The following is a 20855-nucleotide window of genomic DNA, read 5'->3' on the forward strand; positions in this document are numbered from 1 at the left end:
TATTGAAATCAGAAGCTGTTGCCAAACATCACACAACCAACTTTCCCGTAGTATCCATGAATTCAGAACTGCATGTACGGTTTTTATTCTTGTGATAAATGCGGATGTAATTATTGTAACAATTGGACAAGAAAGAAAAACTGCCCGGAAATGCTATGAGGATGCCTGCGATCGAGATGAACGAACGAAATCAGCAAAGTACTTCCGAAAAGCCTTATTATCAAGGTCTCGAAGTTTACCCGTGAACTCCATGGCGGTATCTGATGGCCAACCTTGTGAAGGAAGGAACGCGGACAAAAAGAATTCCTGTGCTTCTTGCCCTCTAGTTTTGCAGACCATCTGAAGGAAATTGCCAATTTCCAGTAGAACCTAAACCAGATGTTAGATGAGATGAAACTAGCGACAAACACTTCACTGGTACATACAACCATCATTTGCCCATCCTTGATATTAAACTGGGGTGATGAAAGCACCACGAAGGCTGTGGGAACGAGACGCTCATAGACGAATCGCTCAAAGCCTGGTACACCCTGGGGTGCTTGACCGCCACCTGCTGTAGCTGGTCGGCACCAGACCTGAACACAGCGGCCAAAGAATGCAAAAGCTGATTTCTGGCTGGTCGAGTCCAAGATATCCTCTGCCAAGCGACTCATGCTGATTAACAGGGGTTCGAAAGTGGCTTTGTTGCCTATACAAATGTGAGGACCAACCCACAGCAGTCACAGGGAAGCTTACGATCAGAGATAAAAATGTCATGAAGATCGGATGACATGATGTTGGTCAACAACGTCAGATAGGCACGCTTAGTTTCTGCATGTGCAACACTGTCGTCAGTGCCTGTAACAGGTTGAACGAGAAGCTGGGTGATGTGAGCGCTTAGAGGTCCAATGAGCTCATCCAGAACATTGAAAAGGTCGCCCTGTCGGCATAAAGTCAGGTATGAATGTACAAGCTAGAGCACAATCCTCACCTGAAGCTTGTGTATCAATAACCCAATGAAGTTCATGAAGTCAACGAGTTCGGAGGGTTCGAACTGTGCAAGAAGGTTGGCCATCAAAGGTGGGATTAAGTGAGTGACACTGGAGCCTGTCGTGGCAATGATTCGCGCAAACGCATGTCGTGTCTGCAGATAATCAGCCCCGGATGTGTCAAGAACGAAACGCCGACTTACTGCGTCACGAACGTCTTTGAAAATGTTCATAGCCTCCAGACATGCCAAAATAGCCTGCGCAACCTGCCGAAACACGTCTAATGATGGAAGAGAATATCCCTCTGGCACTGGAGAAGGATAATCTGGAAATCCTTTCGCAACATTGCCGAGTGCCATGATACTATGGTGGATGCGAAGGATTGGAATGGCATCCTTCCCCCCTCGTGCTGCTGGTAAATTCGAGGAAAGCTCGTCTAGCAGCGGTGTCACAATGGAGAGTAACATGCTAGCTTGCTGATCAGGAGATTTCGACACCAAAGATATAAGCGTGCCCAAAGTCTCAAACAAATAGAGCTGTGAGTCGAACAAGCCAGGGTTCTTTATCGTCTCCGATAAGAGATCATCGTCCGGACTATCAAGAGTCGGTAAGTCTACTTGGATGGTCAGCAAATCCCTGATGCCTTGCACGAGGTTGACCGCAAGTTCATCGGAAATGTCGTTTCTGCCTTCTTTGATGAACCGATGGAAAAGATAATATGTTCGTGATCGAACCGTGTTGTCTGGATTATGAAGCCCTCTAACCCAGTACACGTCAGTACCGGAACACCGCCGCATGTCGCTTCGTGCTTACCGAGCATCAACAATGGCCTCAAGTGTCGGCATAATGCACTCTTTGCGGATCTTGAAGAAATCCCCATAACGGGCCACGGTTTCGAAGAATTGCATGGCTACTAAGCGGTGAGGGAATGCAGATATACCACTCTGCACCAGGGCCAGTAGCATCTCCCCATGAGGGGTCAGTGGATATTCAGAATAATCTACTTCGCGGCGTTTCTCTTTTGGCACGAGGGGAGCGACGCAAAAGGCCGCGCGGCCCTTTCCTCCGACTGTGAAATTGAGTTATGAGAAAAGGGATTTGAGTAGCCACGGAAATATACCCTTACTTTTAACGATCTCGCCGAAGATGTACACGAGATAGACCGCTAGTTCAGCGTCATTCCAATTCAGCGATATCCCACTGCGATAGGCGGACAAGGTCTGTACGGACAGTGTTCTGAGCGCATTGGTGACAAGGTCTTGGTCAATCGTGAACACGGCATCCATCGACGATCTGAGGTCCTGTAAAGAAAGTCAACGTGGACTAGAAGCTGCAAGTGATGTATGAAGCAACCTTGCGGAGCGTTTCAAATGCAGTATAATCATCGTCGTCCAAGTCGTTAGGATCTTCCTCGTCATCCCACTTCATCTTCTGCATAATGACTTGGAGCAGAGACACAAGGAATGATCGTTTCGATTCTTCAAGTAAATCCGTGGATACTTTCCGGACGCGTTTGTACTGAATCAGCGATGAGTTGCGCTGCAGGGTTCGTCAGGGTAAAGATTGACTCACGCTTGCGAGGACTGCCTGCAGCAAGGGAAACACTGTCGAGCATGTGTCATCATATTTATCTGACATAAATCGCAACATGACGGGTAAAATCTGCTCCAATAGACGCGCAGCTTCGGCCGCAACCTCAGGTTTTTCAGATTCCTGGGCAAAATGATAAGTCTGTCGAAGTGCCAAAGACTCTGAAGGAGACTTACTACATCAGTCAATTTTGACAGCTCAAGGCCTAAGGACATTCAGCAGACGGCCGAGTGCCTCTCGGTAAGACTTCTTCTCCTTCATCTTCGTTGGATCCTCGGGCGACTTGTTCCGCGCGTGTTTTTGATTCGAGCACGTCAATAACTTGTCCGAGGGCCAATACCTTGATGAGCTGCAGCTTGTCTTCCGGTTCCTTGAGACCCTTTGCTACAATGCGCAGCAAGGCCGTTGACGTGGCAAGACGAATGCCAAGATTAGGGTCCGGGAGCAGTGAAAACAAGAGAGGTATAGTGACTGGGGTGACAGTCAGATTGATATCAATCCACCCTTTCATCATTATCAGCGCGGAGTCATATGTCACAACTAATCACATACCTGCGTACGATCCAAACGTCCTGATGCCCCAATCGACAATTTCTAAAGCCTCGGAAAGCTCCGGCGAAGATGTCGTCGTTTTTCTGAGCGCTGCCATTCGTTCCGTGCTATCGACAATGATCGTCAATACCGCTTCATTGATCAACGGTGCATCTCGCTCTCGAACTGCATCCCTGACGCGAGAGTCTCGTGTATGCCGAACGGGGTTAAATGTCCTCGCAGACTTGATCGTTTGGTCTGCGACTTCACCAGATATTTCTGTTATGATGTGGAAAAGGAGAAGTGACACGTGGCGATTAAATTGTGGCTGGGATGAAGACTCCGGGAGACGGATGAGAGAGAAAAGATCGGTGAAGAATGTTGCCCACTGTTCGACATATGTGCATAGGAAGAATAATGTGAGTGTATGCGAAAACTTGTTGCGAAGATCTGCAAGTCATTGTGAATGTTTCTAAAAGGATCGATGTATGATGAGCTCATACATGGTGCATTAGATTCAGCCGAGCCATAGACATATTCAGTTTGTACATAAGATACGAGGGACTGTTGCAGAGTACGAAATGAGTCTTCATCAAGAGGTTCAAACCTGTAATGTGAGCGACAGATCAGAGCCATCCAAACTTCAATTTATGCAAAATAAGGGGTGTGGTCATAATTAATATTCTCAACACGATCAAGTGGAGTCCTTTCCTACTGGATAAAATCATAAGCACTTACCGATTGTCAAAGAACTCATCTAGCAAGCGTAAAGAATAGAACCTGACTGATTCGGGGTATTTACGACCCTCCGAGGTCATGTCCGTGAACGCTGTCAAGGCCAGTCGCCACGTTTCATTCGCATTTTGGCGGAGATTAGATAGGTACTCAAAGGCCTGCTGGTGCAGATGACCTTGCGAGGGTTCTGACGCGATACGAATTGCCTCCACATAACGGTGAATTTCTTCCTCCATTGCGGTAGCCGTCGCCTAACAGACACGGCACGCTCCGGATGCTCGCGGTCAATTGGTTTGGAACACGAGCAGAATGAATGAAAGCAAGAGATTTTTGTAAGATGAGCAGGTCGTCCCAGAATGCAAACGGTCGAAAGCAAACGTTGCAAGCCTTGCCAATGCCCCGTGTTGTGACTAGCTGATCACGATTATAGTGGCAGTGTAAATTTATGACTGCCAACCCATCACGTGACTTACGTATAAGCCAACTTCTCGTCATTTGCACAGGGGGCCATGTAAATAGAACACGGCGAGTAATAAGTATGGACTCAAATAAAATAGTAGAGACGTCTGTTCAATAATCCAATGCAAACATCTGCCCTGACGAACCAGGAAAGACCGACATGAGACCTCGTCGAATGCATGCAACTGGCAATCTTGTGGATTGAACGGCAGGCCAGAGAATAAAGGTATCAAAGTCGTTGTGGTGTCTGAAAACACCTGTCTACACATGATGCGTGCAGTGGAAAACTTCTTCAACGTGCAGCCCTCGACATATTCACTCCTCCATACTGCACGGCATCCACTGCTGCCAACCTTGACTTGGCTAGCGTGCGAGGTCGGAGAAAACGACGATCCTGAGTTCATCATGTCCCGAAACATGAACATCTGGGTTTCTGATGTGTGATTAAGACCAAAAAAGTGGAAACCCCCAGGGCAAACGGCAGCAAGCTCATCCTTGAGCCAGGACACTGGAGGGGGAATGTTAGCCTCTATTCCCCGAATTCACCAAGGCGGTCAATATTTGGTAATTACAACATAAAATTTCGAGGTTGACTGGGTGCGAGAAACCCGAAATGCTCAGGGAAGAACATAAATGACGAATTAGACTGAAACTGACAGTAACCGTTAGCGTTTGCCCGAGGAAGTATTAGACTCACGCGATCGAGCCCAGTAATAACAACCCCAGCGCGCGTACATGTATTGAAGTACAACAATCGCGTCTCCCATTCCATGCCATTGTCTTGAGATCGGATGAAAATAATAGTCACGACATCTCCGCATATTTTGAGTCCCCGAAGAAACCCAGTTTTCGGGGTTGCGTTTCCAGCACGATCCTCCAGCGAAAAAGTGAGCTCCAAACTTGCTCGTAACCATAAATTCTCCCGCCAACTGCAATCGTGATTTCCTATCACGGGAAGCATGTAATAAGATGCAACCGCGGAATTGTGGTTGATAGATGATCGCAGCATGGCTGATATCATGCAATGACCAGAGACTCACAGTCGTCATCCGCGAGCTTCGTTCAACTTGAAAACTAATCAACCATTTTGCGCCTGGAAGTATTTGCAGTTCAAGAATGCATCGCATCAGGAAACGATACATTGGATAAAAATTGGGAGCTCTTCACTTGCTCACGTAGTTCATTGCTTGAGAACGAAGTGGCGACGACATCCCCTGGGAGATCTGACGGCAAGTCAAAGTAAATGACTGATTTGTGCCAGACATGCCAGACTGCGGATCCTATAGTATGCAAGCCACGACACGTCTACGTGTTTCGCCATGCATATTCAACGTGTCCGCCGCTAGCAGAATCACAGAACATATGACTCACCCGGGCCTGTGTCAAAAAGATAGAATGTCCTCAACTGAGTCAGACATAAGAAAATTGCAATCAATACGTCCTGGCAGAGTTATCAGCGCTACATAGCAGACTCATAGTCCGGGGTGCTTGCCTCTAAGCAATACTAAGTATCGGCAACTTGAACGAGGAATTTGATAACCATATGATTTGTATGTAAGCCCGCAGCCGCATGCTGCGTGAGAGTGGCCTGCCTACTTCACTCAAATAGAGCCAATCAGGCGTTATAAAAGCCCTGCACCCCTTTCAATTGAACGATCACCATGGATCCCATACAACCCAAGCACTCGCCTGCACACACACATGAACCAACTGACAGCTCGGCACTTTCTGAAGTAGAAAGCTTATCTGACTCTGAGTGGCTCGATGTCGCTAGTGGCCGTGAGTCTGACAGTGACTCGATCTATTCGTCCAGGGGGACAGATCAAGGACGAACATCTTCCCGTTCAAGGTCAAGACGCTCATCAATTAGCTACGGAAGCTCAAGAGACGGAGATGTTGATGCTTGGGAAGGCTTAATTGAAGACAGTGCTGACGAGGGTCTTGTACCCGATGTCGTCCGCCCGTCTAGCTCTCCAGTCGCCTTCAACCGAAGCTCCTTTACTACTCTGACTGACGAAGATGGTGACGATGCTACAGAGGAGCAGCGAGTTAAAGAGGGTCTAGATCAGAGCATGATCAGTACTCTGAGCTCCTCTCGTTCAAGCTCGGTTCACGCATCCACAGTGATTACTTCATCGCGCGATTTACGCCTATCCTTCCCAGATCCCATCACCAGCTCGCATGAAGAACTCTCCAACACTTCCTTCGAGGACATATTATCACTTTCCTCTGGTGTCACTTTTGCTGACCCAGACTCCGATGTCACGGAACCGGAGGCACCAGACTTGTCTCACACGCCTGAGAGCTCTCCAGCGCCCATAACCATTGATGATGCAGTGCCCGCCTTACTCAATTCTGACCTGAATGTTTTCCTCTACGGGTCCCATCATTCACGTAAATGGTCCCTTGTGTCCAAACTTCTCGAGAAAGCTGTTCGTGGTGCTCGTCTCACCATTGCCACACCTGTCGAGGAGATGAACGGCGCTGTTCGGCAACTTAATATCGAGGGTAGAACGGACCGGAGCCTGTTTTACCCTCGCGTTGTCACAATTATCGACCGGACCAACTCGACTCAAAGTGACAGGGAAGATGTAGGTCTGATTCACCTTTTCACCTGAAGATTAATTGCAACGCCCTGTAGCCAATAGCCGATTTTTCCACAGATCACCCAAGTTTGGCTATTGTTTTCCTTCCATCTTCACCTCTGCAGCTCCCGGAGCATACATCGTATCTTCCTGTCCTTGTTCCGGTTCCTTGCACTATAGACGGTCTACAGTCTGAGGATGCGATACGCAATTCTGCGCAGGAGAAGTGGGACTTATTTAATGTCCCTAGTGACAGGGTCCTTCGACTGAACGACGAAGTTGCTCCATGCGTTGTGAACGCCGATGTGATTGAAAATCTTCATCCATATCGAGCGTATCGCGCCTTCGATCGCATCTCATCTCGCGATAGGAAGAAACCGGTCAAGATCTCGATTAATTCGCCGCATACTCTGACGATGTACGTCCTTGCGTTATTGACAACTGTTGTAACTCACCATGTCTATTTCTTGGGTTCAAGATTTACCATGGTGTCGCTTGTGCTCGGCGTCGTGGTAGGATCCACATTCCGTGGTACTACGCCTATAGTTACCCCAACCCCTGTCACCACCATGGCACCGGCCGCTTCAACACCATTCCTTTGGGCACTCCTTCACCCTGTCATTAATCATTCATATGAATCGATTCCAGCAAAGACTGAGTCAACAGCAATCTCGATCCAGTCTTCTCTGAAAGACTTCGCCCTGTCAGTGTTCAACCCAGACTCTACGTCGGTTTCTATCTCTAAGGAAACCCCTACATCGGGGTTCCGCTGCGCGTCTTCCTTTTCGGAGAAGTTGAAGCTTTCCAAGGATGTCATCCTCCGTCCAACTTCTTCCCTCGTGTCTTTGGAAGGAAGCACCAAGTCGCTCTCTGTCATTCCTAGCATGTCATCCTCACAGCCTCATGTGGAAGAGGCAGTGCCAACTGCGTCTTCGTCCGCACTTACAGCCTCTACTCTTGGCTTGAGTTTCCTGCAGGACTCTCTGCCCAAATTCGTGGACGCATATGCGCCTGCTGTTCTCGCTGCTGTCAATGCTGAGATGCAAGATATTATCGACGCTCTCGATTCCCTCGTCCAAGCCATTTCCCGACAAGCTCATGTCATGATTGCCCAAACCAATGCGCTCATCGAATATTCGACAGCGCAATTTGAGCAAAGAGCTCCGGACCTTGAGGTCATCAGGGATGCTTTTAATGCCCGTAATGAGCATGCGCAGCGTCGTGCAAGGGAGCTCAAGGATCAAGGGGCTAAATGGCTTTATGACACTGGGGAGGCTCTCGTGAACCGAGCTTCACGTGCCAGCGGGAAAGCCAAGGAGATCGCAGAGGACATGGAGCAAATCTGGGCTGAGTCGAGGGAGAAATGGGAGGTGTGTAAGATGCGCGGTGGGCGGAAGCGCTCTGGGAGGCAGACAAGGAGGGGTTTTGATAAGGGGAAGAAATGCGGGAGTCGTTCGAAGAAGTGCAGTGGCGGTGGGTGGTTAACACATGCTCACTACTATTGAAAGCGTTTTTATGTTACTGATTTCATTCACTCCATGGTATCTTGTATGACGTGTACATTATGTATGAAGACTGTATGATTGAATAACGACTGGTCGTATTGGTTCATCCCATCGTGATCTCTAAGCCGGAAGATGAACAATTATGAGTAGACCCGGACACCGGTTTCGGAACACAACCTCTATGTGACCGGTCACGTGATATAATTTCATTCACATAGGGAAACCTTGCTTGGTGTGCAGCATTAGAACTTGCTGTTATTTTCTTCTGAAACTCGACTTTGTTTTATCTATAATTCACAATTTCCTTGTAGGACTTGATCAAATCACTTAACGTTGTTCGGCGATCACATTGCTTATGCATAATTACCGACCCCATCCATATGTTACGATCCCCCCTGGAGCGAGTCCTTCCAGTCAACCCTAGCCCACAACAAGCATACCCATACGAATTTGAACTCAGTGCACCATCCGGAGACCTATCTAATCCATGGGATCGTACTCCTACAGCCCAATATCCGAATCTCAGACCAGGTGAACCACGATCGCGCAGTCGCGCTCGAAGTGCCTACGAACCAGTACACCCCGCTATATCTTTCCCTCAGCCGGAGATACATCGATTCGCCTCTCAAAGAACGACCCTTCGCCCAAATTCACCCCGCCACCGTCCCACCAAGTCTGATGACGGTCATGGCTCTCTGCCACAGAGTAGAGACTATGCGACTAGTGCCCCCTTTACCCCGTTAACACCAGACTCGGCTTCATCCATGGATTACCTTCCGGAAGACGATGTACGGTGTGAAATATCACGCCAACGATGACGTATTCTGATGCCCTCCACAGTGGGACACGCAAGTAAATCAGCTGACTCGGGAACTATCCAATGTTTCGTGAGTACCGGGATATTTTTTTCAATGAAATAGTCATCGATAAGAAACAGCCTTCAATCCGAGGAGGGCTTAAGACGATTTCAAGCCGGTCAATTAGCAGAAAAGGATGAAGAATGGCACAGACTGGTTCCTCACGAGGCACAGGAAGCACTCGGTAAAAAAGAGGTCGAGCGGCAATCAGTTCTGTTCGAGGTTTTCAAGTCAGAAAGAAACTACGTGGAAGATCTCAAACTTGTGACGGAGGTGATATCTGCTGCTGCGAAATTGGAATTCAGCTAACATGTTGTCACAGGTTTTCATCGAGCCTTTGAAGTTCGCCAACCCCCCTGTCATCGCTCCCGACAAGTTACGTCCCTTTGTTCAAGAGGTATTTTGGAATTTGGATCGGATCTTAGTGCACCATGAGCATATGCTGGCTGCGCTCTTTGAACGCCAATTGGATCAGCATCCGCTAATACAGAGCGTGACTGACATTGTTCTTGAAAGTGAGTTGGCGAGCAATATACTCAATAGCTCACCTTTAATGTCTTTTAGCCTGTTTTCAGTTCCAAGGGGAGTACGAATCCTACATCAAACATTATCCACTTGCAGAAGAGCGGCACCGCACTGAACTTAGTCGCAATAAAAACTATCAAGCGTTCATGCAACGATGTTCTCAAGATCCTCGGGTGCGCAAGCGCGATATGATCACCTTCCTTTCCCGACCAGTGACTCGCCTCCCACGCCTGAATCTGATCCTCGAGCATATTCAGAAGATCACGGAGCCAGGCCATCCAGATCTTGAAGACCTGCCGCTTCTGTTAAGCATCTTGAGCGACTTCCTCAAGAGCACTCAACCTGGTATTGCAGCTGCAGAGAATAGAGTAAAATATTGGAATGTCTGTGAAAGCTTAGTGATGCCCAAGGGAGAAATAATTGTACGTTACGTGAGCATCCTTTCGTTCTTGTGCTGATCGAGTGCAGGATTTGGATTGGTATGACGAAAGTCGGTCACTGGTGTACTCTGGCCCCCTCGCACGAAGGTCCAAGTCCGAAATGGACTGGCATCCATGGAATGATCTATTCGTTGCTCTACTCGATAACTATCGTAAGTCTTCTGTTTGCCTCTCGTTCGACTTGAAATCACCGATCAATCGCAGTGTTGCTCACTAAAGAGGAGCAAGGGGCGGGAGGAATAATGAAGCGCTACATTATGTCTAGAGTAAGGCCATCCAGTCGCTTGTCGCCGATTTCATTCACATTTGGGGTGTACTTTTTTCTGTAGCCTATACCCTTAGAATATCTCAAACTAGGAAGCTTCGAAGCACAGCCAGAAAGTAGGAAGGAACGGTCTGAGGAAGGAGGGATCTTGGACAGCTTACGCGCGCAATACAAATCTATATATCCATTCACTGTTTATCATTCCGCAGACAAATTGGTGCGGCGGTATACTCTGTACGCGCCGACCGAGTCGGTGAGACAGAAGTGGCGGGATGCCCTTGTTGAGGCCAAGGGAATAGATGATGTGCGACGAGATGCAAACAAGGTGTGTACATCCATAATTACGATATGCTCGTATTCAACCATGCGATTAGTGGTTTGCACCGCAACTTGTTGATGATGGCACTTTCCGGTCACCAGGAGCTCACACTTCCCGCGGCTTTGGATCTCAAGCATCAGGGAGGGTTGTCAATGCTGTATCTTTTAGTATGCGACCTCGTTCCCTTTTCTCGTGGACAATTGTTCACAGTCGATAATTTGTCTAGCTGCTGCCGGCGGAAAGAAGCTCATGGCGGTCGGCTGCGCAACTGGAATATATGTTGGCTCAAAGGGCGATATCAGTATGAATCGCTTACACATTATTCTTGCTGTGTCGCTGATCTTCGCCTCCAGACTTCCGCAGGATATTGTCGTACGGCAATCCTTCCTCGATCATAGTGTTACAAGAATTCAATAAGTTCATCGTGCATCATGAGAGCTATCTGCTCGCCTATTCCTTGGATCTTCTCGCTAGAGTCGCAATGTATCAGGCCCCGCCAAGTAGCTTGGACGCTTCATTGGAGAAAATTGCAGGGGGAGATGGCACCGTCTTATTCTGTTGTGCAGGACGCATAAAACAGCGAACAATCAGTATGATTTAACCTAACTCACATGGCACCTGGGGACTCACATCTCTGACCAGTTGTTTATGCTCTTAAATCATTCTTTCAAATTACCGTGCATGCATTGGAGGCCTGCAACCTTTCTGACCTTCGCCGCACTCCGTCACGAGGAGGCTTTCAGGGTCCTATATCATCATTTAGACCGTTCGGCGAAGTGAGTCGATATAATTATCAGTGCTTCGTATACTCAATATTTCGATCCAGGCATTGTACGTGCCAAAAGATGCCTACTCTGTTACCCCACTGGCCAAGACAATTGCGATAAGCACAGAGAAGGGTATTGTGATTGCTGATCCTACCAAGTATGCCGCTCATTACTCGTCCTGTATGCTCTATTAATGTAACATCATAGCACATCCAAACAGATGGTCTCGGTTGTCCCGGACTTCAGCGGTGCAACTTCCAACACAGACATGGCCAACCTGAAGACTCGCTGCGAGGAGTCTAAGCCCCTCGGCTTAATTCGGACCGAATCGGGCGAAATATTGGTCGTTTATGACAGTAAGTCTTTTTCATTGGAATTGTGACTATCGTTCATTGTACCTCCATAGCTCTCGGATGCTACATCACGAAGCACGGCGTTCCCTCTCGGAAAGGCGGGTTTATCCGCTGGGAGACGAAGGCTATGTCTTTTGCCCATCGCGGGTCTCACGTGCTGCTGTTCTCCTCTGAGTTCATTGAAATTCGGAGCCTCTCTACGGGCAGGCTTGACCAAGTCATTGAAGGGAATGACATTCGCCTATTGCTACACACGAACCTGAAATCTTACCCGGTCGATGACACGCTGCTCGTGGCGATGCGTGGGACCAAGGACGACAAGGATGGAGTCAGTGACAAGATAATAGAACTTGTTCAAACCGCAGAATTCAGCTCTGCACAGACACCGATGACGACCACGCCGATGGAAGGTATATGGGATGAGTGGGATATGTAAGCGACTGGTGTATCGGTACTAGTGGAAGAGGATAAGTTATGCTACATAATGCTGTTTTGTTAGATGTACTATTCACATAGCCAAGGGATGTATCTATAAATCACTATTGAAGCATTTACTTTGTATGAGTCGTTCAGATCGTAGAAGTAATCGAGGGTATGATCCTCCCGGTGGGGAGGGGGTAAATCAAGAAAGGAAGGGGAATGAACTATGCAGAGATAGTGAGCTCTAATCTCGCTATGGATGGTTCTTCTGACGGGAGGTCCCCGGGGATGGCCATCGGGAGCTGATCCATGATTACCTTCATGCAACGCATGCGGAGGCACTGAAAGATAGCAACCATGGTGGGAAGGAAACAAAATATGACGATTAAAATCGCCATTGCCGGTGATTTGACTGCAAACGCCAACTCCACCGACATCACCGCAAAAATTCCAACTGCTGGGATGACATGCAAAATTCCAAAAATAACCGCTCCGAGCTGCTGTGGGGATTGGTGTTAGGTGCTGTGCGCGCAAGAACGACGTGAAACGCCTTACATGAGAAGCGCCCACGCTAGTAGCGATGTGTAGACTGATGGTGTATAGCATTAGCGTGAGGGTAGCCACTGTAAGGCCTCCAGATCCTGTGATCGACTGAAGGCTGCAGAGATAGCACGTTGTTGGTGGGAGCGTCAGGAATCAACCATCACAATTGAACTGACGCTAGAAATGCCATGAGCTATTAGAAGGAGGTAGAGTAAGCAACTGCGGATTTCAACATCATGACTACTTACTAGATTCAGAGAGGTCTTCCTGCAGTCCTCCAAGTCTCTTGCAAGCGCAGGAGATATAAGCTGGGGAGTAGGAAAAATCGTGTTTTGAGATGATGTAACAGTTTTACGCTGGAACGTCATCGCGCAGAAGATGAAGAAATGGGTGAAGAAACCAAAAGTCTGGAACACTTTTATACAGATAGGAGAAATGCAACTATGACTTCCGCAGCCAGACAGAGTTCCCGAATGTCTCGATGGCGTGTGGGACCAATAACTGCTGCGGAGGGAACTTATTAAAGCCCATAGGTAGTTAAATTATACATACATTCGCAGTTTCCCCCCGCTGACGGAATGTCAGAAAGAATTTGATGGATAAATACACCACATTCGCGACAATGGCCCATTGGCCCAGACCATTCGTGGGCCATGGATCTAGAACTAGACAGGAAAAATAAAACCGAAAGCCAAAGCAGCAATAAGAGAAGCGGGGCAAAACAAGTTTTGTTACCATTCATCACACCCCTGCACTCATTTGTTGGACTAAGCGCCCAAGGAGTCTAGACCCCGAGCAAAGTTACAACTTTTACAGCAAGATTATGCTTATTAGTATGTTGATGGTCCAGGTCGGGGGCTGGATCTCGAGATGGATGTGCGAAGGCATATCCATTGCTTCTGCTGTCGTGTTGTGCAGTTGCTGTAGGGAAAGCTCTGTGTATAACGTCAGCGGGGTAAATCACATAGTTCAGGCAACGAAGACGCCCTTGCGAGAAAATAGACCAGCCTAGGCCGTGCTAAAATCGTACCGGAGGATTGAAAGCTGTTGCAAAGTCTATGATGAAAAGGCACAAGAACATCGCGATAGCAGTTCTCCCGGCGTTCTAAGGTGTCATTTCATGTGTATTACTCGCGAAGAGTGAAGTGAGTAATTGTACCGGAATAATACTATTCTGCTCTGGTACGTAAGTGCATCAGGCGGTGTGATCCTTTCTGGACATAGCACACACCGGAAGCAAAGACAGGTTGGTTCGTTATGCCCAATGCCGGTATCTACAAGTCCCTCATCACTGCTCGCCGGTGGTCTGGACCACGGATGAAAGAGCCTGGGAGCGCCCAGCTGGAGTCTAGACCCATTACAATTGTGGACTCCCGAGGACCTCAGGAGTAATGAGATGTGGCCTTAAGCTCCAGACTTTGCACTTTGACGTGTTTGTTAAGAAACGAGAAGTATCATTTAGGGCTATTCACCGTACCGTATACAGTATACGGCAGTATGAGATGCGGACGTCGACCGTACGAAGTCCACACGTAACCGTGAACAGCCTAGTATCAATTACGCAGAAACAATGATTGCGGTAGGACTGCATCGTTTAGACGGTTCCCCCGCACCGCATTTCCTAGAGGGTCACCTTTAGCCATATTTGACAGACGGCGAATTTCAGTGAAGGATACCATACCGTCCATAGCTAGTCCTGAACCACAGCGACATCGATAAAGTTTCAATTTGTACTGAGCTAGAATGCTTCCGAATACTGCTCCGATCATAGTTTGGGGAGGGCAGTTACTGAATATCGGATGACTAGTATCCGTAGGCAAAACAATGCGGAATAAATTATCTCGGACTTTGAAAACTATTTGCAAAATATAATCACAAACCATGCATAGCCTGAGGGCGTGTAGAGTATAATAAGGTGACATTAATATTGTGCCCAATGGTGGGACTCATATCTCGGTCAGCTGAACACAACACAATGGATAATATACTGCCAGTGATAGGCTTACAGCTTAAGAAACGACCCTCTCAGAAGAAATAGATGGTCTCGATGACGAACAAGGTTGCTGGTGGCTGCCGGCAATGAGAATTTGCAGGAAAACTTGGATGGGTCATACCTCGAATGTAAATTGAGGCCAACACAGTGAGTCGCCATGTGGAACGGTCGCCAGGCAGGAACCTATGTTGTTCGAGTAGCGTGGGTGCCCGAGAAATGTGAGAGCCACTTGAATCAATGTATGATGGTAAGGATACGTTGATTCTGAATCTGACCTACATAATCTGGAAGGGGAGTACCCCCTCATCGAAGGACGTCCATTGACCACGACCTTGCTAGCTCACCCGACATTTTCAAAAACGCCTCAGAAACTACCACCATCGTCTCCTCCAGTGCTGGGTTGCTCATTGCGGATGTTCATGGCTGTGTGCACATTCTAAACAGGGATTCTGTATCGAGAGCTGAGTCGCACGAGTGTCAGAGAACGGATAACGCACACGGCGGAGAGGAATACTTCGTGTGTTGGTGACTATTAGTGAGGAGGACGTGGTACGAGATAGTTTGCTGTCGACTTGGGACCTTGGGAAGACGGACAAGAGAAACCATGAACCAGTTTTGTTGAGATCTGCCAAGGTTCAGCATTGCAATAAGTCTAAGCCCTATCTAGTGAGTAGTTCACTGTGTTCGAGTTTCATTTGGTGAGCTTGGATATTTAGGTCTCTTGTTTTGCACTTTCTTCTACGCTACTGTCCTTGCCATCGTATTGGCCAACGGGACGGTGCTGCTTCACAGGTAGTTGGATCAGACACAATCTCCTACCACATCTCCCCTAAGACATGCACCATCCATGAATCTTCCTCTGAACCCATCACCGGCCCCGAGAACCTCCCACTAACACCGATACCTGAATCACAACTTGTATCTGTTCATTGTGACGACGAACTCGGTATACTCGTGCCACGTGTTCGGAAAAGGGAGTGGAGGGTCTAGCATCCTGCTGCACGACATCGGATGTAGGTGATGGATTGGCTTGCTGAGAACGTCGTGCTACGAGAGACGAGGCAGTGTATGCGTATGGTCTCAGGGGAGGGAGCCCCCGTATGCATACGAAGGTAGGTTGTTGGTACGAGCTTATGTGCTGGGAGCTGATGCTTTGCCTTCCACAGTACATATCATCCATCCACAACCAACTGTAACTATGTGATAGTTATCTCATCACCCTCGACGGTTCCAGAGACATCATCTGCTACGCGTGAGCTTGCGGCAGTTGTGGGAGGGGGAGACAGTGATGCGTCTACTAAGGTAACTGTATTTGACACGGAGAACAAGGTAATCGGATACATCGCGATGTTTGTGGAGGTTCAGAGAGGTTATTTTAGACTTGGGGAATATGCACATCTCCTTTACCAACAACGGTAAGATGCGTCCCTTCGGTATTCAGAACCGTGCGTTGCCTTTGTCCTGACATTACTGTCCTTGATGAGCTGACCCGTATCATCTACTTCTGCGAAACTCTCGACGCTTCGCGCGAAGGCTCTACCCACTTGTGTTGAGTCTTGCGCAGACGCAACACTCCGACAAGAGCTACACGTCGCTCATGCGATGCGAGCCTTTTCTTACTTTGCCAGATAAGAATGCTATAACGCTAGATAGTTACAGAAACAAAGATCTCTTGCAGCTCATGGCTCTCAGCGGTTCCGTGTGTGCAAGAACACCGCATTCGACGTGTCTGTTTTTTCCATGTCCACTGCCGCGCAGTGCAAGATGACCATCCACGCAGGTGTTCTCATAGGCAGAGACCGACGACTCGGACCACTTCCCACACCCGACCGATCATACAGGGAAACATATTCTCTGAGCCGTGTCCCCTCAACATCTGCGGTAGTCTCGCGGTCGAGAAGCGTTTCTGCATTTGCCCCAACGAACAATTATTACGCGGTCGTTCATGTTGCGTTCGCTTATAGAAGGTACCCTGTCCCCCTGTTCACACTTCGACTCATCCCTGCACATTATATCTTCTATCAGACTATAACCATTGCGATCATGCGCAGAGCACCTTTAAAATATTTAACCAAAAGGAACTTCCAGGGTGGCGGAAATGTACCTACTCATATTGTGTGGACCGGCACCAAGTCCCCAACTCCGATTGGTATAATTATAATGCCAGCTTCAAGCAAAATTTATCGAGATTACACTTGGTACCTATTGATTTTTTGAAATTCAACTTCATGTGTTGCATAAGCACGTACACTGCCAGTGTGCACCCTGACACAGGGCAGGGAGCATACCGCCGCTCGGTCTCGTTCCTCGGCCAGCCGATATGCTCTTCGTAGAAGGACAGACATGTATATGTTATCTTTTTGCGTCTCGAAAAGCACGTCCACAGTCGACACCCAGCACCCAAGCGGAAGCAGCCGAGGTGCACAGCTTTTTGGGTTTTCGGACAGACAAGGCCGAGGCTCCTCGACTAGCGGCGGTACCCATCCCCAACTCGTTTGATTCATTCAAGCAAAGTGGACAATTCAAATCGTGTTACGGTAAGTACAGGATGTAATATTAGAAAGAAAATGACACTGAACTGGAACTATCAGTGAAATCGGGCGGTTCCAAGTCTGGGTAAGTACAGGATTTGATAAGCATTAGAATAAGTTGTGAGACGTTGCAAAGTGATTCTGTGCATGTGGATCACGTCTTTCAGATCATCCTTCAGGTTGTTCTGTCGATTCCAAGCCTTGCATGATATAAGGCGCGAAGTCAAGAACAATGCTGCACAAACAATGCATCATCGAGGCCAAGAAGAACGCAGGTAAGTTGAGAAACAAAGTAGAACGCACGAGCATACCGGTTTTTTGATCGTCCGCTCATATCAGGTGTACTTTCGGGATGTATCTTTCTCAGCGCGTCACGCAGCGTGGAGTTAGGCAGCTTATTGAGTCTTGTGACAAACCGTTCGGACACATTGAAGTCATCCAAGGACAACGAATATCAAATTCAAGAGCGTGACGGCGCAATAGAATGAGATCGTGATGGTGCAACAGATCCAGGACGCGATGGGCTATGTTATCCTCAGAGACGTCCGGTTCATCTTTGTCGGCACGATGGCCGCTCTCGCCGTACACGATAGATGCAGGTTCATTAGAGAATTGAAGATGTCACCTGTCCTAGGAATTTTCACATACTACTTGGTCGTTCCCCAATATTAATCGCAGTCGACTCAGCGGACGTAAGAAAAACACCATCTTTAGGCTCTGCACTTCGGTTGAGGAGCGACAGGTCAGCGCGGAGAACGCATAATCCTCTGGAGAAACGGAGGACCATGGATCGGCGCGGCGTTCGCTCGTGTTCAGGGCTGCACCTGCGTGGCGTAAAATCCACTGTGGAATCGTGTCGTCACCTCTAGTATAGCACCATATCGAACACGGAAAGGGTCGACAATTCGTAAGTCCAATACTTCGGCGAAAACGTCGTGGATTCCTTGACCGTCTCTGCACACTGCAAATGTGCACGTTCGTAAAGTCAGCCCGCATTCCAGTGCAAATGTCACTGAATACGTACAATTTTAGGTGGCGTTCTACTGGCATTGCAGATATCATCTGTTCGAAAAGGGATTTCAGGTAGATAGGTTCTTCCTACATCGCCATGAAGAACAAATTCAGCATATAAAAGCAAGGCGTCTTCCTACTGTCCCCTTCAGATTTATTGAATCCCATATCACATCCTCACAAACAATGCGTTTCTTCTTTATCCTCGCCGTTGCTGCTGCTTTGACAGCATCAGTATCTGTAGCTGCCAGTGACGCTACCAGTGAAACTTGTTACTTGTGCCGGCATAATGACGACTGCAAAAGCTGCACTTTGAAGAAAACCTGCGTGAGTATGAGTAATTTGTGTCCTGTATTTAACCACATGACTCACCGGTGTGGTAGCAAATATGGATATGCTCTGAATAGTGTGCTTTCACGTCGGCGCAGTATGGCTGATGGCACGACGAGTGAGTTACTAGTAGCGAGTTATAGGGGAGGACTCTGAATTGGATCTGCTAGCTTCGATGTCATCGAGAGCATCCAGGCGTGAAAGATGAGGATACATATGATCGAGACTTGTATCGAGGAGACTGTTCAATGGCACCTGGGTTTCCCAATAAGTAAGCCTTACTATAGTGGTTTGTTACGTGCCGTACCTACTATTCATAGGCTCGGTTTTAGTAATACACTGTCCCAAATCACCAAATCCCTTGAGGCTGTGAAACCGAATTGGGTAAGCTACATAAGCAACGCTCTCCGACCGCTTCTGCACGTTGCCGAAACGTTCGTGCTCACTGTGGGCAACAGTGGGCTCCAGTATAACTTCATTTTCATGTATTTTTTCGTAGTTTCTTTCTTTTTTAATATATATATATATATCCATTTTATTGTCCTTTGGGGTCGAGGATCCTATGTCGGACATAATCCTATACATGGGGGGCTTACTCCCGCTACACTATTGTACAAATTTGTGATGATTTATCTGTGTTGAGTGGATATATGTATACTCCATCAGCATGTTGTTGGGCAAAGGCCAACACTGATTTCATACAGAGGGAATGATGTAGTTAATGAGTTGTTTGAGGAGGGTATCGATCAAGTGTTGTGTGTGGCTTGGCTTAGTCATGGCTTCAATCCTGGTGCCTGTTGTCTAGCATGTACTCCTTTTACCTCTCTTCTTCTACAGTGACTGAGCAACCAGTGCTAATCTTTCCCTTCAGTCTCAGAGTGTTATTTACTTGATGTGTTGCTTATGTGCATGTGTTTCATGTTGACATATGAAGTGTGCTTAAGTCATGTACAATTTATGTGACTGATATCTCACCAAACATAGGTTTAAATCTTCCCGTGCTGTTAACATATTGCATGAGTGGGCTGATTGTATTGTTGGAGGTTAGTAGGTAGGTGTCATATACCGGATCCAAGCACCTCCAATACCACCTGTGAACATCCCTACTGTTAAGGTCGTGCTCAAGGGAAAGGTAACTCAAAGGGCTTCGGCTTCAGCTTGTGTGCTGCGCCCCTTACCTGAGTATGTGCCCTTGGTTTCCAAGAGGCAGAGGGGAAGTCCGACGGAAGTCCAGGTAAGTCTGGTGGTCAGACGCAGGGGAGTTCAGCGGAACTCTGGAAGGCTAGGGACGAATAGAGTAAGACTACTACGGACAAGTCCGGAGTAGAAACGGAACAGAGTTAGACTACCCTAAGGTAGAGCTGGAGTTTATAGTCTAAAGGTTTAACCCTAAGACTCGGAGATGGACAAGAGATCAGACTCAAGTCCAGAGAAGCAGGAATGAGGAGAACTGAGATGAGAGTCGGAGGTACAGTCAAAGGAATCAATCCTAAGACTCGGAGATTGACAAGAGACAAAGCTTAAGTCCGGAGATACAGGAATGAGCAGGAATTAAGGTGAGAGTCAGAGGTACAGTGAAAGGAATCAATCCTAAGACTCAGAGATTGACGAGAGACAAAGCTCAAGTCTGGAGATGCAGGAATGAGCAGGAATTAAGGTGAGAGTCAGAGGTACAGTGGAAGGAATCAATCCTAAGACTCGGAGATTGACAAGAGACAAAACTCAAGTCCGGAGATGCAGGAATGAGTAGGAATTAAGGTGATATTCGAACTAAGGAGTACCGGAGTATTACAGGAGTTTATATACTCTAGGTATCATGTAAGTAAATCAGTCAGCAAAGTAAAAGCTATGTCTGAAGCATGTGGAAAGTCTATTAGTAAGTGTATAATGGATCAAAGCAGTGAAGTTGGAAATGAAGTACAAATGGACGGATCAGTAAGCAAAGCAGAGAGAACATAACCGGTGGCCAGAGAACAGTTATTCTAAAAGGAGATAGTTGCGAGTATGGAGATGAAGGCGGAGCGCTGGGCGGACAACAGGATGGAGAACTGGACTTTAGTAGGGGAGATCTGGAATTCCGGATCTGGAGGTACAGGATATGACACCTACCACTAGTCCGACCCACTGT

General features: G+C 47.7%; 5 protein-coding genes across 5 annotated transcripts; 3 read left to right on the plus strand and 2 right to left on the minus strand.

Moving 5' to 3' along the window:
• Positions 1 to 10: 10 nt before the first annotated feature.
• Positions 11 to 4231, minus strand: EDB91DRAFT_1116967 (armadillo-type protein). The gene is given in 15 exon segments (XM_041318000.1): positions 11 to 369; positions 426 to 688; positions 736 to 919; positions 971 to 1123; positions 1172 to 1727; positions 1782 to 2037; positions 2095 to 2269; positions 2322 to 2486; positions 2541 to 2681; positions 2735 to 2763; positions 2783 to 2819; positions 2842 to 3062; positions 3111 to 3539; positions 3593 to 3696; positions 3828 to 4231. 15 exon segments carry the CDS (start codon positions 4058 to 4060, stop codon positions 154 to 156), a joined length of 3162 nt encoding a protein of 1053 aa, XP_041180213.1. The 5' UTR covers positions 4061 to 4231; the 3' UTR covers positions 11 to 153.
• A 1664-nt stretch (positions 4232 to 5895) lies between these two features.
• EDB91DRAFT_1116983 (uncharacterized protein) lies at positions 5896 to 8479 on the plus strand. The gene is made up of 3 exons (XM_041318001.1): positions 5896 to 6874; positions 6925 to 7286; positions 7347 to 8479. The coding sequence occupies exons 1-3, from the start codon at positions 5945 to 5947 to the stop codon at positions 8371 to 8373; spliced, it is 2319 nt and encodes a 772-aa protein (XP_041180214.1). The 5' UTR covers positions 5896 to 5944; the 3' UTR covers positions 8374 to 8479.
• Positions 8480 to 8586: 107 nt separating this feature from the next.
• On the plus strand, positions 8587 to 12369 carry EDB91DRAFT_74648 (uncharacterized protein). The gene is made up of 15 exons (XM_041328266.1): positions 8587 to 9161; positions 9214 to 9260; positions 9311 to 9503; positions 9553 to 9745; positions 9795 to 10177; positions 10224 to 10347; positions 10400 to 10461; positions 10525 to 10785; positions 10835 to 10946; positions 11006 to 11080; positions 11133 to 11369; positions 11422 to 11555; positions 11606 to 11703; positions 11754 to 11902; positions 11953 to 12369. Exons 1-15 carry the CDS (start codon positions 8754 to 8756, stop codon positions 12333 to 12335), a joined length of 2859 nt encoding a protein of 952 aa, XP_041180215.1. The 5' UTR covers positions 8587 to 8753; the 3' UTR covers positions 12336 to 12369.
• A 174-nt stretch (positions 12370 to 12543) lies between these two features.
• On the minus strand, positions 12544 to 13230 carry EDB91DRAFT_1245649 (uncharacterized protein; the record flags this gene model as incomplete). Its single annotated transcript, XM_041322573.1, has 4 exons — positions 12544 to 12819; positions 12875 to 12977; positions 13039 to 13055; positions 13111 to 13230. 4 exons carry the CDS (start codon positions 13228 to 13230, stop codon positions 12544 to 12546), a joined length of 516 nt encoding a protein of 171 aa, XP_041180216.1.
• Positions 13231 to 15012: 1782 nt separating this feature from the next.
• EDB91DRAFT_1079814 (uncharacterized protein) lies at positions 15013 to 17874 on the plus strand (the record flags this gene model as incomplete). The annotated part of the gene is given in 12 exon segments (XM_041315172.1): positions 15013 to 15056; positions 15147 to 15280; positions 15300 to 15372; positions 15416 to 15521; positions 15873 to 15967; positions 16022 to 16270; positions 16389 to 16554; positions 16614 to 17053; positions 17130 to 17392; positions 17447 to 17471; positions 17566 to 17661; positions 17754 to 17874. The coding sequence occupies 12 exon segments, from the start codon at positions 15013 to 15015 to the stop codon at positions 17872 to 17874; spliced, it is 1812 nt and encodes a 603-aa protein (XP_041180217.1).
• Between the last annotated feature and the right edge of the window lie 2981 nt (positions 17875 to 20855).

The sequence above is a fragment of the Suillus paluster genome (assembly GCF_016628075.1).
Source record: "Suillus paluster strain FC165 chromosome Unknown EDB91scaffold_11, whole genome shotgun sequence".
NCBI lineage: Eukaryota > Fungi > Basidiomycota > Agaricomycetes > Boletales > Suillaceae > Suillus > Suillus paluster.